This window comes from Rhyacophila brunnea, unplaced genomic scaffold (genome assembly GCF_057557595.1).
Source record: "Rhyacophila brunnea isolate RB1 unplaced genomic scaffold, BYU_Rbru_1.0 scaffold_4, whole genome shotgun sequence".
Classification (NCBI taxonomy): Eukaryota; Metazoa; Arthropoda; class Insecta; order Trichoptera; family Rhyacophilidae; genus Rhyacophila; species Rhyacophila brunnea.
The window spans coordinates 17,791,896-17,815,955 of record NW_028233068.1 but is presented as its reverse complement, the minus strand read 5'-3'; the positions used below and the strand labels follow the sequence as shown (position 1 = coordinate 17,815,955).

At 33.0% G+C, this 24,060-nt stretch overlaps 1 protein-coding gene across 2 annotated transcripts in view; it reads left to right on the top strand.

The window, feature by feature from the left end:
* The window catches only part of wrapper (immunoglobulin domain-containing protein wrapper), a 36,806-nt gene extending 20,008 nt beyond the window's left edge, over positions 1 to 16,798 (top strand). The window contains exons 4-12 of one of the 2 annotated variants that reach the window (XR_015071483.1): positions 10,825 to 10,882; positions 11,360 to 11,481; positions 12,121 to 12,262; positions 12,807 to 13,079; positions 13,712 to 13,816; positions 14,288 to 14,404; positions 15,000 to 15,085; positions 15,548 to 15,600; positions 16,427 to 16,497. Coding sequence is in view for 1 of the 2 variants with exons in the window: in XM_085954112.1 (XP_085810238.1) it covers positions 10,825 to 10,882; positions 11,360 to 11,481; positions 12,121 to 12,262; positions 12,807 to 13,079; positions 13,712 to 13,816; positions 14,288 to 14,404; positions 15,000 to 15,081; positions 15,548 to 15,600; positions 16,427 to 16,683 (1,209 nt within the window). In the remaining variant the exon portion in view is untranslated. Of the gene's footprint in view, positions 1 to 10,824; positions 10,883 to 11,359; positions 11,482 to 12,120; positions 12,263 to 12,806; positions 13,080 to 13,711; positions 13,817 to 14,287; positions 14,405 to 14,999; positions 15,086 to 15,547; positions 15,601 to 16,426 lie in introns of both variants that reach the window. The other variant, XM_085954112.1, reaches the window with a different exon arrangement.
* The last annotated feature ends 7,262 nt before the right edge of the window (positions 16,799 to 24,060 follow it).

Sequence of the window (24,060 nt, the reverse complement as noted above, 5' to 3'; positions counted from 1 at the left end):
ATTCCGATACGCACTACCACTAAGGCGTAAAACCCACTTAACGCAGCAAGTGTGGCTCTCGCGCAAAATTTCACAAGTGGGGCGTAAATCAACGAAAATACAACGTAATCAAATACGCCAGCGCCCACTGGATTTGACGACGCATTATGCGCGCCCGCCCCATGAGTCATCGTTTTTTGGCTTCTCGGCGATACGTATGAACGAAAATACAATGCAGTCCATTCATTGAACGCGGCGAGCAAAATCACGCTCAGGAAGCGTCGTCGATCGACGGGCGAGAATACATTATTTAATAACAGAGAACTCATTGTTTAATTTTATTGCGTGTCCGATTTTAATTACAAGCCCCGAGAAATTTAATAATATTTTTATTGCTTTGTTATGACTGTTATGAGAGACGCTGATAATAATAATTATTTTGTGCTGCTTGAGCCCCTTATTACATAGGTGAAGGGTAATGCGCGGGTGGAAGGGGGCCTACTCAGTAGTGAGCGCGTCGAGCGCTTTTTTGGTGGGCTTTATGCCTAAGATTTCGGCCGGTAACGTTTTTTCAACGCGCAGGCGAAAAAAACTATTTACAAAATCTGCTGTCAAAAATGGTAATAAGCAGTGATTGGTTTGTTCTCCTCCGCAGTACCTACGTCAATGCTTTATACAAATAAATAAAATATTATTTACGATCGTTTAATTAGTTCAATTATGAGGTACTAATACACAGATATTGAAGATGTCGGAAGCCGATTCCTGGAATAGTTTAGGTACATACTAAATCCAAATCCCATGGAATGATACAAAACTCTTATTAATCAGAATCGAGTAAAACCTTTGTAATAAAACAGCACCACATCTTATTATTGTTTGTAGAAATAGGTGTGTGCGTCATGTCAAGTACCTAATGAAACTTTATAAAAAATGTAATGATTTTCACAATAATTCCAGAACCGGAGCGCCATTTTCAATTTTCAATAAAATTACTTTGATTTTCTAAATTTCATTATCACACGATTCGATACACTATGTTTTATTTGCTCTGACACATTTGTTTCATCTCCTGAAGATTATTATTACTAGGTAGCGGATTTATACATGCACATATGCACTTAAAACCGTTAAAATATGCACAAAAAACGAAAAAATATGCATAATTACATAATAGAAAACCACTTCACCCAATATTACTGATAAAAATCGAAAAACGAATTATTAATTTTAATCATACTTTTTTTTGTGATTTTACCGAGGCTTTCACTGCGACTCGCTGTCATATCGCCTCTTCTCTTCTGGAAGGGGATCCGTCGATCAGGTCCTCACTCCTATTCTGTTAAATAGCTTTATAATTATTTTGCCTAGCTCTTCCGTCTTTCTTTCTTTCTTCTTTAGACGCCAGTGTTTTATGCACCAGAATCGCTCTCCTCCGTATTCATCCCCTCTGTATTTTTGATGCATCGTGTAATCATTGAATTTCAGATAGTCTAATTCAGACCTCAGCCAAGTCTCTGAGATTAATGGTATTGTTATTTTTTGTCTTATTGAAAAAGTTCTATATCATTATTTTTTTTCTTCATACTTCTGTCATTCCATTGTAAAATCCTAATTTGTTTTTTACTTTCCATTTTGTTGCAGAACCTCCCCTAGAATTTCTCCTAAATTTCCTTCTTTGAAGTTTTTGCATACCCAGTCCACCGCTTTAATTATTAATTGTTTAATGATCTGCTGCCAGTCTCCCCCTTTCAGCAAGATTTTCATAATTTCTCCCATCGCATTAACCTCTGTCTTCCCATTTGAATTTGCCTTATTTTTTGTAGGCTTTACGCTACTACACGTTGTTCGCAATGTGCCCATATCGCCAGCATTTGTAGCATTGCATTACCCTGAATACATACGGTTCTACAGCAAAAGAGACGCCATATATGTGAATTATTATTCTCGGCAATATTTTCTCCCCAAATTTAATACTGACTGACGAGGTCTTCGTAAGCTTTCCTGTGTCACTTTTTCTTGTCAACCTCTTAAGGTTGGTCACTTTTGCATCACTTTTGATTTCCATTTGCAGTTCTTGGAGGTCCATATCAATGTCGACTTGTCTTATTACTCCATAAGAGTAGGAGTCATTCTCTTTATAATCATACTTAATACAATAACAAAAGAAAACAAAAATTTTAATGATCGATATAAAGTTACATTATTTTCAAAATTGTTTTTTACAAGTGCAAATAATTAACAATGTAAAGTAAACACATCTTTAAAAAACAAAAACGACACACTTACCTGACTATTTCTCAATACTATTTACTATTTTTTTTAGCCCGAAACAATAAGTTACAATATATTTTTTTAATGTGTGTTTAATTATTATTTACATTTATATAAGTACATTAATTTTTTCCTCATATCTGCCAGTATTTGTTTATTATGCCGAAAACGACCTCTCAACGTCCACAAATGTGATTGGCCAAAGTTTAAATAAAGGTGCCTGAGTTTTCACTTTTGCTGGTAAATCCACACCTATTCAGTTATGTAAGCATCAATTTTGTCAATGATTCTCTAAATCTGGATTTCTGGATAAAATGTTGGCGAATTTTTTGTTTATGTCTCCCATCACATGTGGGATGTAAGACAATATTTTTTTAACATCTTCCACCGTGTCCAGTGACTCTATTATAACGACATCCTCATGTCTCATCCAGTTCTTTTAATACTCGATCACCACTATCGTCGAGAAATCTACGAGGGAATGGGACGATTTGGCACCGCGAACTGGCCTCCGCCGATTGGCCTCCGGTAATTGGCCGCCGGCCCAATTGGACGCCGACCCAATTGGCCTCCGGGAGGATTGGACGCCGCACAGTTGAATTAAATGCGCAAAGGAATAGACGTACGTTACGATTTGTTGGAGTAAATAAGCAAGTCAGTTTAATATGCTTCTATCTTCTCAGTAGTTGTACCTTATACATTTCGCGCTTGACACATTTTTAATATAGATTGAGAATAATTATTATGCCTTATGATGTTTATTAAAAGAAAATAATTCTTCCCTCGATAAAACTTAAAGATGTGCATAATCAATTAATTTATAGTCTATACATGGGTAGTTATTTATATTTACAACAAATATTAAAAATAATGTTAGATGTTAGAATGAAAATAACATTATATTTCAGCGTTTTATCGACTTAATATTATAATAAAGCTTAAACATGTATATTATTATGCATAAATGCTTTGTAAACATATGATTGATAAACTACTTAGGTACTGGGTGCCGGACGAAATCCCGAAGGCCGAAATCCCGAAGGCCGAAATCCCGAATGCTGAAATCCCGAATGGCCGAAATCCCGAAAAATAAAAAAATACAAACATCAATAATTGCGCAATTTTTGCAAGAGAGACAAAAACCCATTTTTTGTGGAAATATAAAAAAATGTAAAATACAAACATCAATAATTGCGCAATCGGGAGCGCCATTTTTGTAAGAGACAAATCCCATTTTTGTGGAAAATGTGTCTTTCCGATTGCGCAATTTTTTTTCAGGAGAGACCATTTTGTAGAACGAATGGATTTTGTGTCTCTTACAAAAATTGCGCAATTCACGATTGCGCAATTATTGGTGTTTGTATTTTACATTTTTTTATATTTCTGCAAAAAATGGGTTTTTGTCTCTCTTGCAAAAATTGCGCAATTATTGATGTTTGTATTTTTTTTTATTTTTAGGGATTTCGGCCTTCGGGATTTCGTCCGGCACCCAGTACCTAAGTAGTTTATCAATCAAACTACTGAAACATTTATACTTAGCAGATAACTTACTTAATATTTTGTTTGTAATTTCATACTAACTTAAAATACGCATTTATGCATAATAATATACATGTTTAAGCTTTATTATACTATTAAGTCGATAAAACGCTGAAATATAATGTTTTCAATCTAACATTATTTTTAATATTTGTTGTAAATATAAATAAGTACCCATGTATAGACAATAAATTAATTGATTATGCACATCTTTAAGTTTTATCGAGGGAAGAATTATTTTCTTTTAATAAACATCATAAGGCATAATAATTATTCTCAATCTATATTAAAAATGTGTCAAACGCGAAATGTATAAAGTACAACTTCTGAGAAGATAGAAGCATATTAAACTGACTTGCTTATTTACTCCAACAAATCGTAACGTACGTCTATTCCTTTGCGCATTTAATTCAACTGTGCGGCGTCCAATCCTCCCGGAGGCCAATTGGGTCGGCGTCGAATTGGGTCGGCGTCCAATTGGGCCGGCGTCCGATTGTACCGGCGGCCAATTACCGGAGGCCAATCGGCGGAGGCCAGTTCGCGGTGCCAAATCGTCCTAGACCCATCTACGATGTTTTATAAATAAGTGCAAAAGCCTCATTTATTTATGAAATATGCACTAATGCCTCAAATATGCTCTAATGTCCCATATAAGTATAAAGGTTTATTTTTTGATCCTGCGTGTCTCAAAACGGTCTTCTATGCAACTCTCATAACTGTGCATACACTCAAAACATGCACTAGCATATAAATCCGGTCCCTATTATTAAACTCAAATGCGGTCTCCTCGAAATTTTACCAGTTACCTCAATGATCAGTCTGAAAGTTGGTAGAAAAAAATCGTTTGGTACAAGTCGGTTTACGGGAAACCAGGCGGAAACCGCGCTAATTTTCATAGCCGATTTTGCCAAACTTCATGAATTCAAGAATGAAAACCTAACCTAACATAACAAATAATCCAATAGGTATATCGGTTATCTTCAAAAATTGTTTGCCGCTGGCTTCCCTTTAACCGACAAGAACCGATCTTTTTTTTATATATCGAGTTTTTACAAAATGAAACTGAAATAATTAATCATTTAAATTCGTATTCAGCAAGCTCTTTATTTCACAGCCGCACTGAGATTAAAACGACTAGTATTCGTGTTATAATACAAGCCTACAAGATTTTTTACATGCGATTAACCATAATTTTTAAGAAGAATAACCACGTAGCATTGCAAGTAACCATACCTAAATTTCTAAATAACTAAGAAAAACAAGATGGCACCAGTAAGGCCGAAATTTTCTTGTATATTAAGAGCGTACTTCAGTGAAATGACAAATAGTTTTCAACAGTAGGTGCGACGAAATTTCTCACTAGTCGCCAATTGGAGACCGACCGTCGAGGTGTCCGCACGTCGATTTGTTTTGTAATGGCGTCGGATGAAAATATTCTTAAATCGTGTAAAGATGACTAAAAAACTTTACGTATGTACTTAAAAAACAAACATGTCAATGAATATAAGTACTATTATTATTAGTACCTAATATAACAATAAACATAACATTAAATGGCGCATGTTGGATTTTTATGACAAATTATATTTCGTTCGGCACGCGTCATTTGCACAATCCGTGCATCGCCTAGCCACGATCTTTTTAGACCAGCGATACACAACCTGCGGCCCTTTAAGCTTTTATGTGCGGCCCGAAACACATTTATTATCAGGAATTTCGTACATCTTCAGATTCGTTTCGACTTTGACGCACAGATAGTGACACCCGAAGAGGATTGTCATTATGGTCCACATCAGATCTGGTATAAGAGTGTTGCTATTGCACACGATTAATTAAAAAAAAACACGCATATTTTTTTAAATCTCAAAAATGTTTTGTCAAAAAGGGGGGGTTTCATGATTTTTTTCGTCACACCAGTATGCGGCCCGCGTTACTTTACAAATATATATTTATTTGGCCCGAAGAAAAAAAAGGTTGAGTATCATTGTTTTAGACCATGCCTCAACACTGAAGATAGCCTTAATCTAAAAACTACTTTTGCTTGTTTGTTAATTTTGTGTCTAAATTGTTTCTCAAGAATTTGAGATTTTTTGAGATCTGAAGATTCTCGAGAATATTTTTGTTCAGGTTCTCCGGTATTTTTCTTTGATGTAAATAAATAAATTGAATGATCTGTTTTTTAGTTCTTATACGAAATACCTATATTTGTATCCAATTCTTCGTTTGTAGTCACCGCACTGTTTGCTGACTCTGCGGGGTATTTTCGATCACAACCTCTTCAATTAATCGACTAATTTATTGTCGTATCAATGATGTCATATATCAATGGTTTTCAAACATTTTCGTCTAGCAGCTCCCTTCGTGTCAAAAGATTTTTCACAGCGCCCTTAAAAACAGATACCGAACCTATCCGCACACACGAGATGTCACTGCTGACTGCAGTTACCCTTATCGTTTATCTTAATCCATGTGAACTTCTTTATAGTAAATTTAAAGTATGTTTGTAACCAATTTCTAATGTGAAATAGGTGCAGTTCAAAATAATGTATACGCCGGTCTATATATTAATTAGATAATAGAATTCAATGCATATTAATTACCTATCTTAAACGCGATAGTTTTTCAGATACCTTTGTCTTTTCATATGAGATGATTAAGGAAAACTAGGTATGTAAGCGCGAACATTGTTTCGTCTAATTGCTTTTGAAACGTTAAAAATACCATGAAAAAAGGTGCCGGAACGCCGTTCCACCGCGTTACATAACAAAAAAAGCCCTGCAGCTACATAAACTTACTAATAACGAAAATATCTTTCCATTTAAAAAATCAGCTAACTGGTTGGAAACAAAATTTAACATAAAAGGTTTAACATTGTAATTTTTCTGTCAAGTTCACGTTGTCTAGTTTACTTCCGTTGCCCATTGATGTCCATGGTGACTAGAAACTACACGTGAACGGATAATAAAAAATACTGTATAAAAAAATGGAGAGGCATTTTGTCTAGGGACCTATTGTGGTCATGTTATTGTTCATGTAATTCAATAATAATTCCAGACAATAGATTGTCTGGAATTATTATTTTTGGTACTGTTCAGTTATTAGGAATACAGCGGAAAACACATTTTGAAAATAGCCGATAAACTGGATTATTTGTTAGGTTAACCTAACCAAACCTAAACTAACAAATAATGCAGTTTATCGGCTATTTTCAAAATGTGTTTTCCGCTGTATTCCTGATAACCGAACAGTACCTTATTTTTTTCAATCAGCCTGCCCAGGGCGCCGCGACACACACTTTAAATACCTACAACAGCTGTCATACTATAATATATTATTTTCTGTTGCCTTAACTGACGAGCAATATTATAGTAATATAAGGGGGTACCTTGGTATTGTTTGCTTTTTAATTGGAGCCTCTGACACCAAAATAGTTGTGCAAATAGTGGTTCAATTAAAACTCCTAAAATGTCATTAGACTTAAGCTCCAAACGCCAACAGTCTAAAGTAGGTAATTGATCTCCAATAATATTGGCATCATGGCATCATTTTGAATACACAATTGTAAAACATATGGACTTCCATCCACAATGTAGATGTAGATGTCTTATTCCACTATTTTATTGAGAGTTGGTTATTAGCAACAGGCCCGCTCCGCCATACTAATAATGTACAGGATCTACATCGTACTAGGGCGGTCGAAGCAGTGGCGCACCCAGGAATTAATATTGGAGGGAGCCAAGTAGGGGGGGAGGGGTAAAATATATTTTTCATGCAAATGAAAAAAAAACATTAGTAGGATTTGTAAATTTTATTTACACAACAAAATCAAGTTTTATTTTCTTTTTACAAAGCTCTTGAATTACTTCGGCCGTGGTTACTTTAATCTCCCTGTGTTTGAAATGGCATCAACAGCATTTCTGCATGGAGTGTGACTGCATTTGATTTACTTATCGAACTTTTTATATCATAATTTCAATTCGGCGTTCAAAATTGCAAGATTTGTAGAAGGCATATCACGGCCATAAAATTCGCACAGGTCACGAAATATTTCCAATGCTCTTTCTGTTGGAGCATCTCTTCCGTTTGCAAGAAGAGTTAAAAACTACTTCAGTACTTCGCGATGTCGCATGAAATATTCATTGAGCTCATTTAATATTTGGTCAATAAATGGAAAAAAGATAGTTCTACTGAAATACTCTTCTACCGGAACATTACACCTCAATGTTTGTTTCAATGTAGTTCGCGGCTTTTTTATTTCAACATTAAAGTTATTGGCTTTTGCACACGCTTCATCATAAATAAGTTTAAACGAAGATTCTGCTGTTTTGCGAACTGAATTTAGTTCACCCACAACATCGTCAACAAAAGTTAGAGCAGTTAAAAGGTCACTGTCTGATTTTTTGAATATTTTAGACAATGGCAAGGTGTACGCAAATATAGAGTCTGTATTGTATAAGCTGGCGTTCACGTCACGTCATTCGCGAACGGAGAGCATTGTGCCATCGCGTTCGACTGTTGCAAGTTTTCAATGGGAGGGAATGCAGTGCTGAAGCGGGGGGGAAACCACACGCCAACGTATAGAACACAGACTCTAATTTGCAAGCATAGTAATGATAATGTAAAACCAAACTCACATGACGAATTATTCAAAACTTTTGCGTTAGAAGACGAATACGAGACAAGTAATTATTTCTAATCTATGAATCACTGCATCAAATAGTTCTACCATGAGCATGATGGCTTCATGCCGTTCCACTTACCTAGTTGGGCATACTTTTGACGTAGTTTCCGGTGAATATTTATCAATATTTTCAACAATGACTGTCTGTCTCTTAGGGGTATTGAAGAAATTATATACTTTTTCAATAATGCCAATACAATTTCTTATTTCCTTCACAGCTACAGCATTTAAATTTGCCAAATTCAAACTATGTGATGCACAATGAACATAATATAAAGCTTGTGGATATATGAGATTGGACACCATTAAACTTCCCGCTCATTGATGCGGCACCGTTGTAACCTTGTCCACGTAAATATGACAAATCGATACCATAATTATGGAAACTTTCCAATATTTTGTCAGATAAGCCTTTTCCTGTGGTGTTACATGAACAAATTGAATGAATGTTCACAAATTGTGTTCATATTTTCATAATCTATGTATCTAATTCACAAAGAAAATTGTTCTGTTGTCGAAATGTCACAAGTTTCGTCGGCAAGGATTGAAAAACATTTTTATTAAATTGGAGGCATAGTGACGGTAACCGTTGAGCGTGTCATTAGCGACTGGCGGATTGGAAGTGACTAACAGCGAGCATGCCGGAGATGTGCGCCTAGCATGCTAAACCATTACTCAAATAATACCCAGAGCTACAATATTTATGCCGAATTCCATCGAAAAAAATATTCTTTTGATTTACACCACCACCGATTAGTCCGTGTACCTAGTCGTTCTTTTCGCCGAAATTTTATCGTCGATTTTTGGTTTTTGAATAGCGAGGTTCCAAAATATTAATTGAAAATGGACAAAAAAAGCATTAAGTATTGCATTTAACTTATGCACAAACCTACTCAACACAACATAGCCTAATTTCTCGTTTAACGGTCTTTTGTCTATCGCACTCGGTGTACACCACTCCGGAATTCGGGTGGACACCGAGAATTTTTTGACAGTTCCACTCCCTGGATCAGGTTTCTAAAAAAAACCGACGGAAATTTTTGTGTTAGAAATTAAAATCTAAGACTTATTTCTAAAAAGAGTGCTTGAGAATTATTACAAATTATTTTTTATTTTGTTTTTATTTGCCTAAGCCCAATGTATAGTTATTGGCTTTCAATTTCAATGTTTTTGGGGGGTGTCAGGGCTCCTTCCCCCCATGGGTGCGCCACTAGGTCAAAGGATATCAAAAAAAAATCTCAAATTGTAAGCTTCGTATTTTTCCGCTAGGTTCTCTGTTGGCATATATTATCCCCCTTAAGCATTAAAAGTTTCACAGGTCGATGCCTTTCATAAAGATATCCATTTTTTTTTTATTAAATATTCACATACCTACATACAAATGGACTGTCTTCATCAATTCACGGTACCTAAGAAATCCTTACTAATTTTAATAAAACTATTAGATTAGCATTTAAATACATTAATTTTAAAGTCACATTTGACAACTTTTACACCAAAAAGTTGCTTAGAATCATTTTCAGCGGTAGTGTATGTAAATTCTTAGCATCTTTTAATCAAAAAAATAAAACCTTGCATCATTATCAGTTATCTACTTAATTAATCGTAAAGCCTCAACATATAAAGCATTAGATACAATCATTTTTTAATTATAAGCATAGCTTTACCTATATTAAAATGCATGTACCTAACATATAAAATTTAAGAGGAAATTCGAAGCATGCCAAAAATGTATAAATTATTCTTAGTCTTAAAATAATTTCTGTTTTGTCTCTACGCCATTGATAAAATGTCAGACACAAGCCGATATTTTTTATGTGGAGCGATGGCATCGAAACTCTCTCCCTCTCTATCAAAGGGTTTGTTTCACTCGCACGCAGGGGTTGAATCACATTCACAAAAATTCAAAGCCGACAAGTAGCTGGGATACTTCAAATTCAGCGAAACAAGAATATTTGCGAGGGCAGGCAGCAGACACCCCCGGACACTGCACGGAGCTACTGACACAGTCCCTTGCAAATTTTTATATAATATTCAAAATGTAGCAACTGTTATCATTATCCAGTAATAAATCTCGCCGCTTTCTCTCAACCAACTATCCGATGTATTTTTTAACACTGCGAGACCAACCCAAGCAACAATGTTTTCAGCCAGCCAACTGAGCGAGGGGAACATATATTGCCTTCACACATTCGACCGGATGTGATTTTACTAATATTTGATATTGATTTCTTCTAGTTTTTATCTGAATGTAATGTCTTCAAATCATTGCAAGGAACAATTTTCAAGGGTAAAATATTAAATATGGTTATTTAAAATGTGTAACATTAAATCTTATTTTCATTTCAAAGGTAATTCGTGCTGAACCTTGGTCACCAATCCAGCAAGTCCATGCCATAGAAGTTCTTCGTAAGTACTAATGTGTCATTGTGTTTATTATTTAAGTTAAATTACCATAAAATCTAGTGGCTATTTTGACTTGTACATACAGGGCTCGAAATGAACGGGAGCGCCGTTGCTGTTCGTGAAATCGGTAAAATTATCGCTCTGTCTCGTGGAAAAAATTGTTTGACCGTCTGAGCTAGATAGGCCATATACTATAAAATTTAATGGATAGATAGACATAGAAATAAATAGACATAAAATTTAATAATAATGTAAATATCTTCAGAAAACTGTTGAGCGCTCCGGTTCGTAACTTTTCCATTTCGAGCGCTGTGTACAGTATTTATTTATATAAAAAATAGACAAAATTTATATACCTACCTGCCCAAATGATCCTCTAAGGATCGAACATGGTGAAGTAGTAGTAGTATAATTTTATTATTATACTGAGTAAGCAAACTTCAAAATTTGATAAAAAATTTTGTAACATTTTATTTCTAGATCCACCGAGTGTCGTAGCAATCCCGGAAGTTGGAATAGTGGAAGTGCGTTTGGGAGAAGAAGTGGACATAGCTTGCAAAGCAAGTGGCACTCCACAACCGATCATTTCTTGGCTTAGTAAGGTAATAAATATTAAGGTGAAGTCTCTTGGTCCTATGGTTAATTAATTGCCATCTCGTATTAACCCATAGCTTACGAGCCGCACAAAATTGTGTTTTTGCTAATTACTTTTCAAATGCAAATTAACACGTTAATTACAAAATTAATTAAAAGGGCCCGTAAGCATTGTGTTAAAATAAAACAATTGCATTCATCTGTATATATAAAGTATTTATTTAAATTCTATTTTTGAATCATTAATCCAAGATAGTATACGTTTTTAATTTAATGTTAATTGGATATTTTATGTTAAATTTATTAGAAGCTTTTGTAAAGCAACATGTAGTTATTATCTTTTGAATTACTTATTAGTTGAACCGTAAAAACACAATTAATTCCTTAACAGATTGATAACAATATAACTATTACAATGATTTACTTCTAATACCTACTATTAAAATCATTATATGATTAGGTATCCCCTTATTTTCAAAAAAATATTGAATAATAATAATATAATAACATTCCATCTATATTTAATTGGTTAAAGGTTTTTTTTTTAAGTACCAGATTGTTTCGCCATAAGTTATTTGTTATAACAGAAGTTAATAAGTTTATAGTTATGTTTTGGAAATACTTACTAAAAATGTGTATACGTTTAGGGACAACCAATGGAACTATTAGATAATCGACCGAGATTGAAATTTAAAGCAACAAATCGACATCTTGCGGGCAACTATGAATGTGTTGCATTAAATGGAGTCGGTGAGCCTGCCAGAGCTGGTATTCAAGTCATAATTATGCGTAAGATTATTTCTCTTTAATTAGAATAACATTTAAATAATTGTATGAAACCATGAGTATGTTAATGTGGGTATTTCGATGCAAAATATATTGTGGATTGTGGATCTAATTTCAATTCACCAATTGAGTCGCCCATTTTCAAAATTCACCTTGTCCATTTTTTTTTTTTTTTTTTGAGATATTCACAAAAACATGTTTGGAACATATAGAAAAATAACCATTTTTTTCTTGTGGCATTGGGCGGGTGCTTTTAAAACTACAAAGCTTTTCCAATCAAACTCTATGGTAACATAATCGATAAAGTACCCATCTGACAATGAAACTTTGGGTGCGGGTCAATACTGCATCTTACAAAAATCAGCCTGTTGTTTTTGATCAAGAATAAGGATATAATGAATTGGGTGAACCATTAACAACCATATTGTCTGTTAAAAATACTGTTAATATAATCTTTACTCAGTAATAACCCATATACTCCGTATGGGAGATGAGATGGTTTTCAGAAAAAAGTCTACATTGAAATCAAATTTTATCATATCTTCAGATCCACCGGAAGTGATGACAGAAAAGCCATGGGTTCATACGACCCTGGGACAACGCTCCCAACTAGAGTGCCAGGTGGTTGCCAGTCCCCATGCAAAGGTGCACTGGTTTAAGGGGCCGGCGCCGGTGGCATTAGGGCCCAGGATAGTTTCCCACGTCACCAATGATAAACACATTCTCGTATTCAGAAGTGTGAGACCAGAGGATCTTGGCGTTTATACCTGTAAAGCTGAAAATAGAATTGGAATGACGGAAACTAGGATGCATCTCAGTGGTAAATATTATAATATTTTTTTTTAGGAATTTAGCAATGTTTGCTAATTGGTTTTTGTTAAGCTTTAATTATTGTGATTATTCACAGAAATTGTAATTATTATAATTGCAGTGACATCTAGTTAAGATGCCTCCAAAGTAATTTGTATTGGAATGGGTTCTAATATTACGTGAGGGTGTATGCTTTTTAATTAAAGTAATAGATAGCCCTATGAAATCGCAACTTTTGATGCTATCCCCCTTAATCATTAATCTGTGTTACCATTGCGGTGTATTGGGTTTTTTTCTCTAGCGAGGACTTTTTTTAATGGTTCCCTCCATATCCCAGATTCGAGAACATTAATTTTTTTAGATTTTCTGAGCACTCAGTTGAAACTTTTCTTTTCAAAATTTCATGTGAGTGCTTATTTAGGTCTAACAACCCCTTGCACTTGTCACTCACGATGGTGATTGCATACATTTAGCTAGCATGGCCTAAAGTCAAGCGGGGATATTACAACATCTACCTACGGTTGACACCGCGCCATTGATACGGCTCTTTTCCACATTAACAAGACCAGTAAAGTATTAAAACAATGATATTGTATATATTTAATAAACTAAATACATGTGTAATTTTAATACCTATTTCAGGAGTTGCAAATATTGCCATTTTCAAGACAGATCTGGCCAAAAATCATCCTACACCAACAAGTTTCGACCTGATTTGGGAGGTCGACAGCTATTCCCCTATCATAGGTAGGATATTGATTTAAAACTTTGAAACCTAACAATTGGTAAAATCAAGCATAATTATTTAACTTTGCTTTGTATTTTATTACATCTAAAAGAAAGATGAATTTTATTATAAAATATGAAATATTATTATAAATTTCAAAATACTTATTGGAAATCTCACATTAAATTTAGTAGCAGTCCCTTGATTGGTTATTTATTTTATATGAAGTTTTATAATTGTGCATATTATTATTGCTGATTTCTTAAATCGGTGAAAATATTTTTATTTATAAACCAATCTTTAATTCACATTTCTTTGGTTGACAAAAAGATGGGCTGTTTTATCAAAAAATATGTAAAAAGACATCCCACAATCGCAGGATTTCAACATTATCAATCCAGGGACTTTGGGATCACGGAATCGAATGGGATGCCAGGATTTCAAATCCGGCTTCAGAGCACTATTTATACATTATTTACAATGCTTTTCAGAGTACAATCTATGGTTCAGACCTTACAAACCAAAACCTGCACAAAAAGATGGAGTGTTTATCAAAGAGAAGGATGATACATGGACAAAGATGACAATTCCTGGAGAAAATACTGATGGTAAATTAAACATTTTGAATTTTCATTAGAAAATTATCGATAATTCTTTTAACAGCAGATATTTTAGATTACCTTTATCAATGCCGTTAGCCAAGTTCTTACACTTCATAGCATTTTACAATTCTTTCGATCCTTAGATTTTTCTTGCTATGTATTTCTATGAAACATAATGGATCCTTAGATTCAACAACTTCTAGGGCCCTGTGAGAGTAACTGTGTACCAGTGACCTGAGCCTTTTAGAAGTTCTACAGCAATAATTATTATACAACAGTAACTACCCGATTTTTGAACAGCTCACAGTCACATTGTCAAGATAATACATTAGGTAGCAAGTTGAGAATATGTAGTGGACGGTGGTAGAGCCTGCCAGTGCATTCTTAAATATTATTATTGTACTTTACAAGATGCCACATTAAGCCAATATTACTTTCAGAATCCCTTCTGTTTTAAATACGGGCGGCATATGTACATTGTTTGCACATAATTTTTATATTCAACATTCAAGCATCCAATCCACCCATGTTTGATAAGAAAATTATTTTTAGAATAAAAAAGTATTAAATTTAAACAAAATAATAACATAATTGCTTTCAGGACCAATGCATACAGCTAGTTATATTCTAAGGGGCCTGGCGCCTTCGACTGTTTACGAAGCACAAATTACATCAAGAAATCGGTAGGTAATATACCATTTTATAAATAATCGTTTTCATGATTAATGTAACACAGTAAAACCTCGAAAATCGAATTATAAATTACAATATGGCATAAAACAGTAAGACTTGAAAAAAGTTTTATTGTATGAATTTTAATGAATATTTAGATTTAATTTAGTTAGTGAATTTTGAATTAACCGTGTTCGTATTAATGAGGTTTTACTATAATGTTTGAGAAAAAATTACTTATTTATTTCATATGCGCCCAAAGATGCCTTCTCATGTGAATTGAATTTTAAGAATTTTTAACCGTCAAGAATATTTTCTGCTTTTTGCCTGAACCGTGACAATTCTAGTCTTTCTAAATTACTATAGTGAATCAATATTTCATCTGTCAATAGCATAATTTAGAATTATTATCATGATTTAAATTTTTTTTAAATTTATTTATAATAGGAGTCTAATTTCGATTTTTTTAAATTCTAGATTTGGATGGAGTAAGCCATCGGCCATTTTGCATTTTGCCACAAATAATGGTGGTAAGTATTTTATATTTTGATTTTGGAATTGCTTGCCACATCACATCACGCATGTTTCTGTTGGTTGACAGGAGTACGTAGAAAACATTCAAACACTTAGTTCAATCCAAATTCAAACAGAAAGCGATGAATGTGCTGTAATTATTAATGAACTGTGTCTGCTGTTTGTTTTATATTACGTAACATTACAGACCCCAACAGGAATGTATTGAGTGCAGGCGCGTGCACAAGGGGGCTGTTGGGTTCGGTCCGACCCCAGGAACAAAAAAAAAATACAAGAGGAAGCAAAGAGATGTTAATTTTGAGAGTAGATTTGATTTTTCTATGGCACTGACAAAGTACGCATACAATAACTTCTTGTGGCAATGAATGTCATGTTGTATTTGTATGTGTAAGAGTTGTAAGGGTTAGAGACAAGATGACAAGAGTCATGACAAATAGCATCATATAATACATTACAAATGTCCTTAAATACCATTGGAAGTTTTTTCTTGTTCTGAATGAGAAGAGTGCATCAGATAAATCCTCTGACCTGTCAGTTAAGTAGTTCTTGTTACACGTAATTTGTCTATTTTTATGATGCAGGCGTTCAAGACTAGTTATTGTTCTGAATACAGTCCAAATACTTCCATCTCCAATTGTTTATTTTTCTAAATTTCTATACATATATTTTATTATATACAGGCACAGTGATCTGTTTAATGAGTGCTCCTATAGCGAGGTATAAGTGAGGGCTTTTGAAAAGAAAATTGTAATTTCCATTTTCTAAAAATGTTGGCAAGTCTTTGTTATTTCTTTCTTTGAAGATTACTTTTTTAATTTGTAGTTATGGACGAAAAGAGGCCAACTGATGAATCAAACCATCTGCCAGTTCTGGAAGATGATTACTCAGAAACAGAACAAAGGAAGAATGTGACCGAGTTGCTTGCAACAATAATACTCGGCTCTATGAATGACAACAAATTAACTCCCGCAGCTCAAAATAAGGGTTCCAACAATTTCCTATCACATATTAGGCAAAATATCATAATTACAATGCTATGTATTCTTTCCCACCGCATATGGCTGAGTAGGTTTTCATGAAATTATGTTATTAATGAGAAAATATATTTTTGTAAAAAATAAATTAATTAACAAAAAAATGTTTATTATTATTTTAGACATCGGGTTAGTGCAACAATGGAAGCAGTGCTTTTTTCTGCCAAATTTTAAAATTAAAATTTTAGTTGAAACGTTATTTTCATTTGAATATTTAATTTTTTGAATTAATCTGTTGTAAAAATGAAAAAAGATTTTCCACACAAAGAAACAAGATATACAGGAAACACTGTTCGTGTACTTCAAGTGGGATTGGGAGCATTCATGAATGCAACTTTATCGTTTGAAGCAAAAAAACACTCCTCTTTATAAAGATAATTCACCTCAAACTTATATTTTTAATACAAATAGATAGTTTTTGATGCCGTCTTCTATCGAAGGTTGGCGATCAAATTGCAGTACATCTACCTATCCTAGGATGGTTGTATCGGGACCTTGGATATTGAGCTACTTACGGAGGTTAAACAGCCTCTACCTTTCTTGTCATTATGACCTGCGCATCTGTTCTATACATAAGGCTGCTATCGAGGGTAGTTTATCATATTTATGTATTGAGATATTATAATTGTTACAATAAAAAGCACCTCTCTTGGGTGTGTTAACTTTTAGAGTGAGACAGTTTTGACAGTTTAGACGGCTAACTTATTGTAACAATTATAACACTCAATACATAAATATGATAAATTACCCTCAATAGCCACCGATAGCGACTGGTAACAGCCTTGTACTGTATAGAATAAATGCACTGGGGTAAATTATACTATTCAGTATGGGTAAAGTATGCAGCCTTTCTGCTTAAATCTTGGGTTGTCTTAAAACCTCTTGGTAAATGTGATCAGCATAGGAAATCCCCATCGTACACACCGTGAAAACCTCCGGTCTCTGGTCCACAATATAGTAGCATATATTAAATATCACAATAATAAAATACATTACTCACACAGATGGGAAAATAAAGTAATCGGTAGGTTATTTTTAATACAATTAATTTAATAGTAAATATATTTCAATACAATGTAATCGATCGATTTTAATACATTCGTTTTCAATTCAATTCCTATAAGCCTTCTTCTCAACGAGATTTCAAACAAAAACAATGGCTAAAAATGATTAAAGATAGAAAGTCTAAGCAATTTCTTTTGCATTCCAAAAATTAAACCATTTTTGAGTTTCAAACCATAAAAATAGTATGTAATAACAATAATCAATTCGGTTATTAGCAGATCTAAACAAAAAAAATGTTACAAAGATATAAATCTTATAATCGGTTCAAAGCCTGAAAGCTGCTTTTTTAGAATCAATTCTTTTCAACAAGTATGTACGTACATCCATACAATTTTTTAAAGGAGATTTGAATGAAACAGATTTTGGATTTATCATTCATAAAAATGCGCATTAATTCGTCAAATTGACACATTAAGAATAAATCTGTCTAGGTCAAATTAATTTAGTAATTGTATAAAGTAATGATAAAAATAACAATGATAAACAAAGTGATTGCTCATCTAGGAAAATGTATGTAATATGGATATAAGTTTTACAGAATATGAATAATAAAACGAAAACTCAAAAAATTATCAATCTCTATTGTAATAAAAATATTTTTTAAACAATTAAATCCTTCATGACGAGCATGTCTAACGCGTCGACCGTGGGATGGATCTCAGTCGGTCATATCATACTACCGGCATACTTAAAAATCGTTTTCAAATTAACCTTGAAGAAACCAACGTGACCTCGTACTATCACTTGATCCGTAGTCATACACTCATGACATGCCGCAGAAATGAGGAAAAGAAGATGTGAATTCCTGTGCTTAAAACTGAGGCGTAGTTTCCCTTAATGTTATGCAGTAGGCTATTTGTACAGTAGAAGAATTGTTTGACGATGAGTGCCCAAAAAAGTCCAAAACTGTACCCCAGTATCTTCAGCCAAATACAATATATTTGATTAAGTTGAAGAACGGCAACGGTGGAGTGTGGAAACTGTGGTCGATCAAGGTTCGAACACATTATCATCACATCTGTGCTGTCACAGTAAGCTGCAGCTATGGGGGAAAATGTGTAATATCGTTTTTCTTGGTATTTAAAATGATATCAGACTAATGCTCCCATCCCGTAGCACATTTTGAATCTTTAAATGAACATTGTGAGTTAGCAGAATCTGTCGAAATGGCCTGAACAACGAGGTTACTTCACGTGTGCCGCGATATATCGCCAACCACATAAATCAATGAACGTTTTTTATTAAGTTCTAGCACATACACATTTTCGATTCACATCAAAATGCGTGTTCTTTTCTTCTCTATAGACTTTCTATTAAATTATTATCTATGTCTGGTGTTTACGTCTATTATCTATGGTCTGCTGGTTGGCATCTGTTCAAAATATTATCTATGGATACAATATCGCAAGTAATTTCAACATACGCACACATAGAAACTGTTAAAATTGATTGAATACTAATAAATTAGGGTTGGCACTTTCCATAATTGAATTTATAGAGATAGTGATCATTCTAAATATTCTGCAGAATGGTGAAATCATAAGACTAAATTTGTTGCCGTGAAAACACATGACGTGGTCATAATGTAATCGCAGCTTCACTGACAGTTTCGATACTGTTTAGTAGATGACAGCCTACTTGAAGGTGGATACAGGTTCAATAACAGAATTAATAAAAAATATAAAAACCATAAACATTTCTAAAACAAACCTTGAATTACTTGAAAACTTTGTTTAAAATATATTTTAATTGTAAAAACAAAGTTCATAAACACAAATTAATATTCATAAACAACGCATTATCACAAGTATTATTATTTCGCACACATAGAAACTGTTAAAATTGATTGAATACTAATAAATTAGAGTTGGCACTTTCCATAATTGAATTTATAGAGATAGTGATCATTCTAAATATTCTGCAGAATGGTGAAATCATAAGACTAAATTTGTTGCCGTGAAAACACATGACGTGGTCATAATGTAATCGCAGCTTCACTGACAGTTTCGATACTGTTTAGTAGATGACAGCCTACTTGAAGGTGGACACAGGTTCAATAACAGAATTAATAAAAAATATAAAAACCATAAACATTTCTAAAACAAACCTTGAATTACTTGAAAACTTTGTTTAAAATATATTTTAATTGTAAAAACAAAGTTCATAAACACAAATTAATATTCATAAACAACGCATTATCACAAGTATTATTATTTCTCATACAAAATAATTACCTATCATCTTAGTTAAAGTAGAAGTCTAAAATTTATAAGAACAAAAGCATTACATAAATATACATAAATAAAACTTCAAGTTAGATTGCACAATAAGAATAAGGCTATTATATTATTATTCAATTAAATCATAGAGTAGATACCTTTAGGAAAGAGAAAAAATATCACTCAGTTGAGTAAGATAAACTTCTCTGAGTTATAATTGTTGCCATGAGGTGTCAAGTATTAATTTAAATGCGTGTTTTAATAAGATAAATTAGATTATTTATTATTGTTAGGTGTATGTATGATATAGCATTTTCACTGGATCTGTGGACGAAGTGTAAAAACTATTGTAATTGGTTATATTAACAAAATTTATTCATCGTAAATGACTAGGTTTAAAGCCATAAGCCAGAGTGTTATTGTTTTAAAATCGGTAAATCGTTTAAGTACCGATTCTGTATGTGTATAGAAGCTTCTAAAGCAAGAAATTATACTACACCAACCGAGATTGACAGTAAAATATTTAATTCAACAGTTTACAATTTAAAAAATATATATAAGTACAGTGTAACCTCTCATAACGAGCAAGACAAATTGTAAAAAAATGGCTCCCTTAACGAGCGACATTTCGCAAAACGAGTGACGCGCAAGAGCTTATTGAGTTGAATCGTGTTTCACAGCAAGAAGGTGTGGAGAAGAGTTTGTCAGTGGAGGAGGTGGAGTTAGCATCTTCTGGCGCAATAAGAGAAATGCTGAAAGCATGGGAAACTGTTGCGTCGTATATTGAGAAGCATCACCCTAATAAGGCGGTGGCTATGCGAGCTACAAATTTATTCAATGATTAATGCTGTACCAAATTTGAAGATTTGGCAAAAACAAATGTCTCTAGACAGCTTTCTAGTAAAAAAGAATTACATAGTTATTGTCATAAATTCATAAATAATAATAAGTAATTTTCTTTGAATAAATGTAATAAATAAAAAAAATTGAGTATTTTTTTTTATCATGGAACGCATTATCGTATTTTACATTAATTTATATGGGAAAAATTGTTTCGCTAAATGAGTGTTATGCTCGTTTTGAGAGATTCCACTGTATTTTAAATCTACCAAATTTGATGCCATTGTCGTTAATATTTAAAGAATATATTTCCAAAAACCGATAAGTTCACATATGGTTATAATCCAACTAAAAATATATACAAACTGATTGAAACTGATAGATTAAAAAGATACAAACAAATGTATATCCAATTTTATTTCACTTATTATTGGGTTGATCGGCCAACAAAAATGAGTACATCATTCTAATTTTAAAATTCAATATGACAGGACCGATTATTTCATTTTGAAACACAAAACATTCTGCACAACAAATATCAAATTGTGGACGTATCGATATTTGGAAATACACGCCTTAGTTCAAAATTTTGGATACCTACTTTCAAACAAAAAAGTGTATAAAGTGATTTCATAACATGCGTGCCTACAATTACAACTTCACACTTAATTTCTTTAGAATCAGACAAATGTATCTTACAATTTTATACAAAAGCGTAAAAATATGCTCTTACAGAGTTGACCATGATTATTATATCAGTTCTATAAATATTGAAATACATTTTCGTTCCTTAAAAGTAATTATTATTAATAGTAATTATTCATTGCCTTAAAAATAAATCACACTGTTTTCTAAATTCATAAAACATACCTATGCAATAATGAGTATTACATGAAATCAAAATCATTAAAAATTATGATACGTTTGTCTGATTCAAAGAAATGAATTCTTGGTCATTAAAGTGATACCCCGTTTAATGAAGCCTCAGATAATAGTCGCTCTATAATAAAATTTAAAAAACTGCACATTTTTGGACATCGAATGTCATCATTAACACAATACCTTGAAATGTTGAGATTTTCCTTATAGCACTAGGGCGTCGATTATGTCAAGGATGTTGAATAAAACCTTATCAATAGAAATGAAAGTGACACTGAAAAAAGTTACTAAGCTAATGATTAAATTAGCTACAAGTCCTTTCGTATTGTAGATTCATCTGTAGCAAACATTTCGCTTTTGTGTGCTGTAATTTATTTGACAAAGTTGCAATGAGATAAAAATGTCTTGAGATTTGAACAAGATTTTTATTCATTGGAATATTTAGATAATTCATAAAAAGTCATAAGTAACAGTATATCAAATAGACATAATTTTTGGCACTACAACTCTTGATGGACGTTGGCCATCTCATATGTACAGTACCTATAACAAAACTTAATATTTCAATACTGCTAAGGCATATTATAGTATTATTTTTTCTATAGGTACAAATTCTAAAAAAAAGGGTATGAATACAAAAAGTTCATATTATGAATCCATCTAGTCTAGGTTTTGTCCATTTTTCTTTTATCTTTAGTCTGAGCACATTCTTATAATCCCCACATTATTGAAACGAATCATAATGAAGTTAGCAGTAAGAAAAGTAACAGATTTGCTTCATTAACCGAGGTATTACTTCAGTGCTAAACAGTAAAAAAGCAAATGTATGTCAATTGCAGCCGCTTCTGTCTGAAATCTGAAGAAGCATACGATAATATAATATCATGTTAAGAAGGTTTACAAATTGTAAAACCTATTCTAAACCAAATCTCAAATGTGTAATAACAAAAACCAATATTAATTTGTTTCATACCATTATAGTGGACTTACAATATTCATATTATGTCAGTCGAGGTATTCGATAATTGAATATCAGAAAGTGAATTGGCAGTGATCGCAGAATATTGCCTACGCATTTTTTCTATACATAAGACTGCTATCGGCACCTATTAAGGGTAGTTTATCATATTTATGTATTGAGGCGGTTAATTGTTACAATAAGTTAACCATCTGAACTGTCAAAAAGTGCCTTGTTTTAACAGCACCTTTCTTGCCTTTGTTAACTTTTAGAGTGAGATAGACAGTTTTGACAGTCAAGACGGCTAACTTATTGTAACAATTATAATACCTCAATACATAAATATGATAAACTACCCCCGATAGTCACCGATAGCAGCCTTGTGTATAGAATAGATGCGCTGATATGCATAATAATAATTCCCACACATTGTGATGCAAGTAAGACCTGATGACCGTCTCGCCTCTGGCATTCCTCTCAAAATACGGAAGGATAGCTGGGACTCAACATCACATGCAAAAATCGGACTTGAATTACCCAGACAATAATTATAAATGGCATTTGCTAATAAACCTCTGTACAATGTATTGATCGATTGCGCAAGTTTCGCATTCATATTTTTTAAAAGCTTGAAATGATTATCTCATTATATTAATTGAGTGAGCTAGCATTTACTTGGTAGAATTCCACTTAATAAAATGACAATACAAATTACATTAAATCCTACGACAGGTATTTTGGTTGAAGAATTTAATATAATTAACATCATCATTTTGTTGAATATCTCAGCTTTATAAAGGAAATATATAATATATTTATATATTTTTATAAGGATAAATCGCGTTTTCATTGCATCGCAAACTCTTTCATTTGATGATCCCTAAAACTGCACATTATGAGCACTATACTGAAAATTATCTTCTTAAAATCAGATTTGAGACTTTTGTTACGCTTTTCCGAGCTGCCAATTGAAAGTGTCACTATCAGAATAAGACGTAAGAAGTCCGTGTCAATTATTGAAAATTGAATTCAAAGGACACAAAGCTAGAATAAAGGACGAATGATCACCACAGCAATAAGTGAACAGTTTAAACTTTACTATCGCCTGAAAAAACAATCACTGAAACATTTATCATTGTGATCACATATCAGCGCATTGATTTAAGATTGTCTGATATTACATACTAAGACAATGCTGTGCATGTGGAACTTTACAGTAGATGTGTAACATAAACTTGCACGTGCGGTTTGTATATTTTACTAAGACAATATTATTCTTTGAGATGTGTAAACTCATCGAAAACTATTCCAACATAGCTCAATATTTGAAGTTCTTAGCTGTACTTCTAGCCAGAGATGTATAGAATATCAAGATAAATAAATTTATATAACATAATAATACATCAATATATTATAAATGACAGCTGCGAAAATTACAATGCATATAAAGTCAGAATTCTT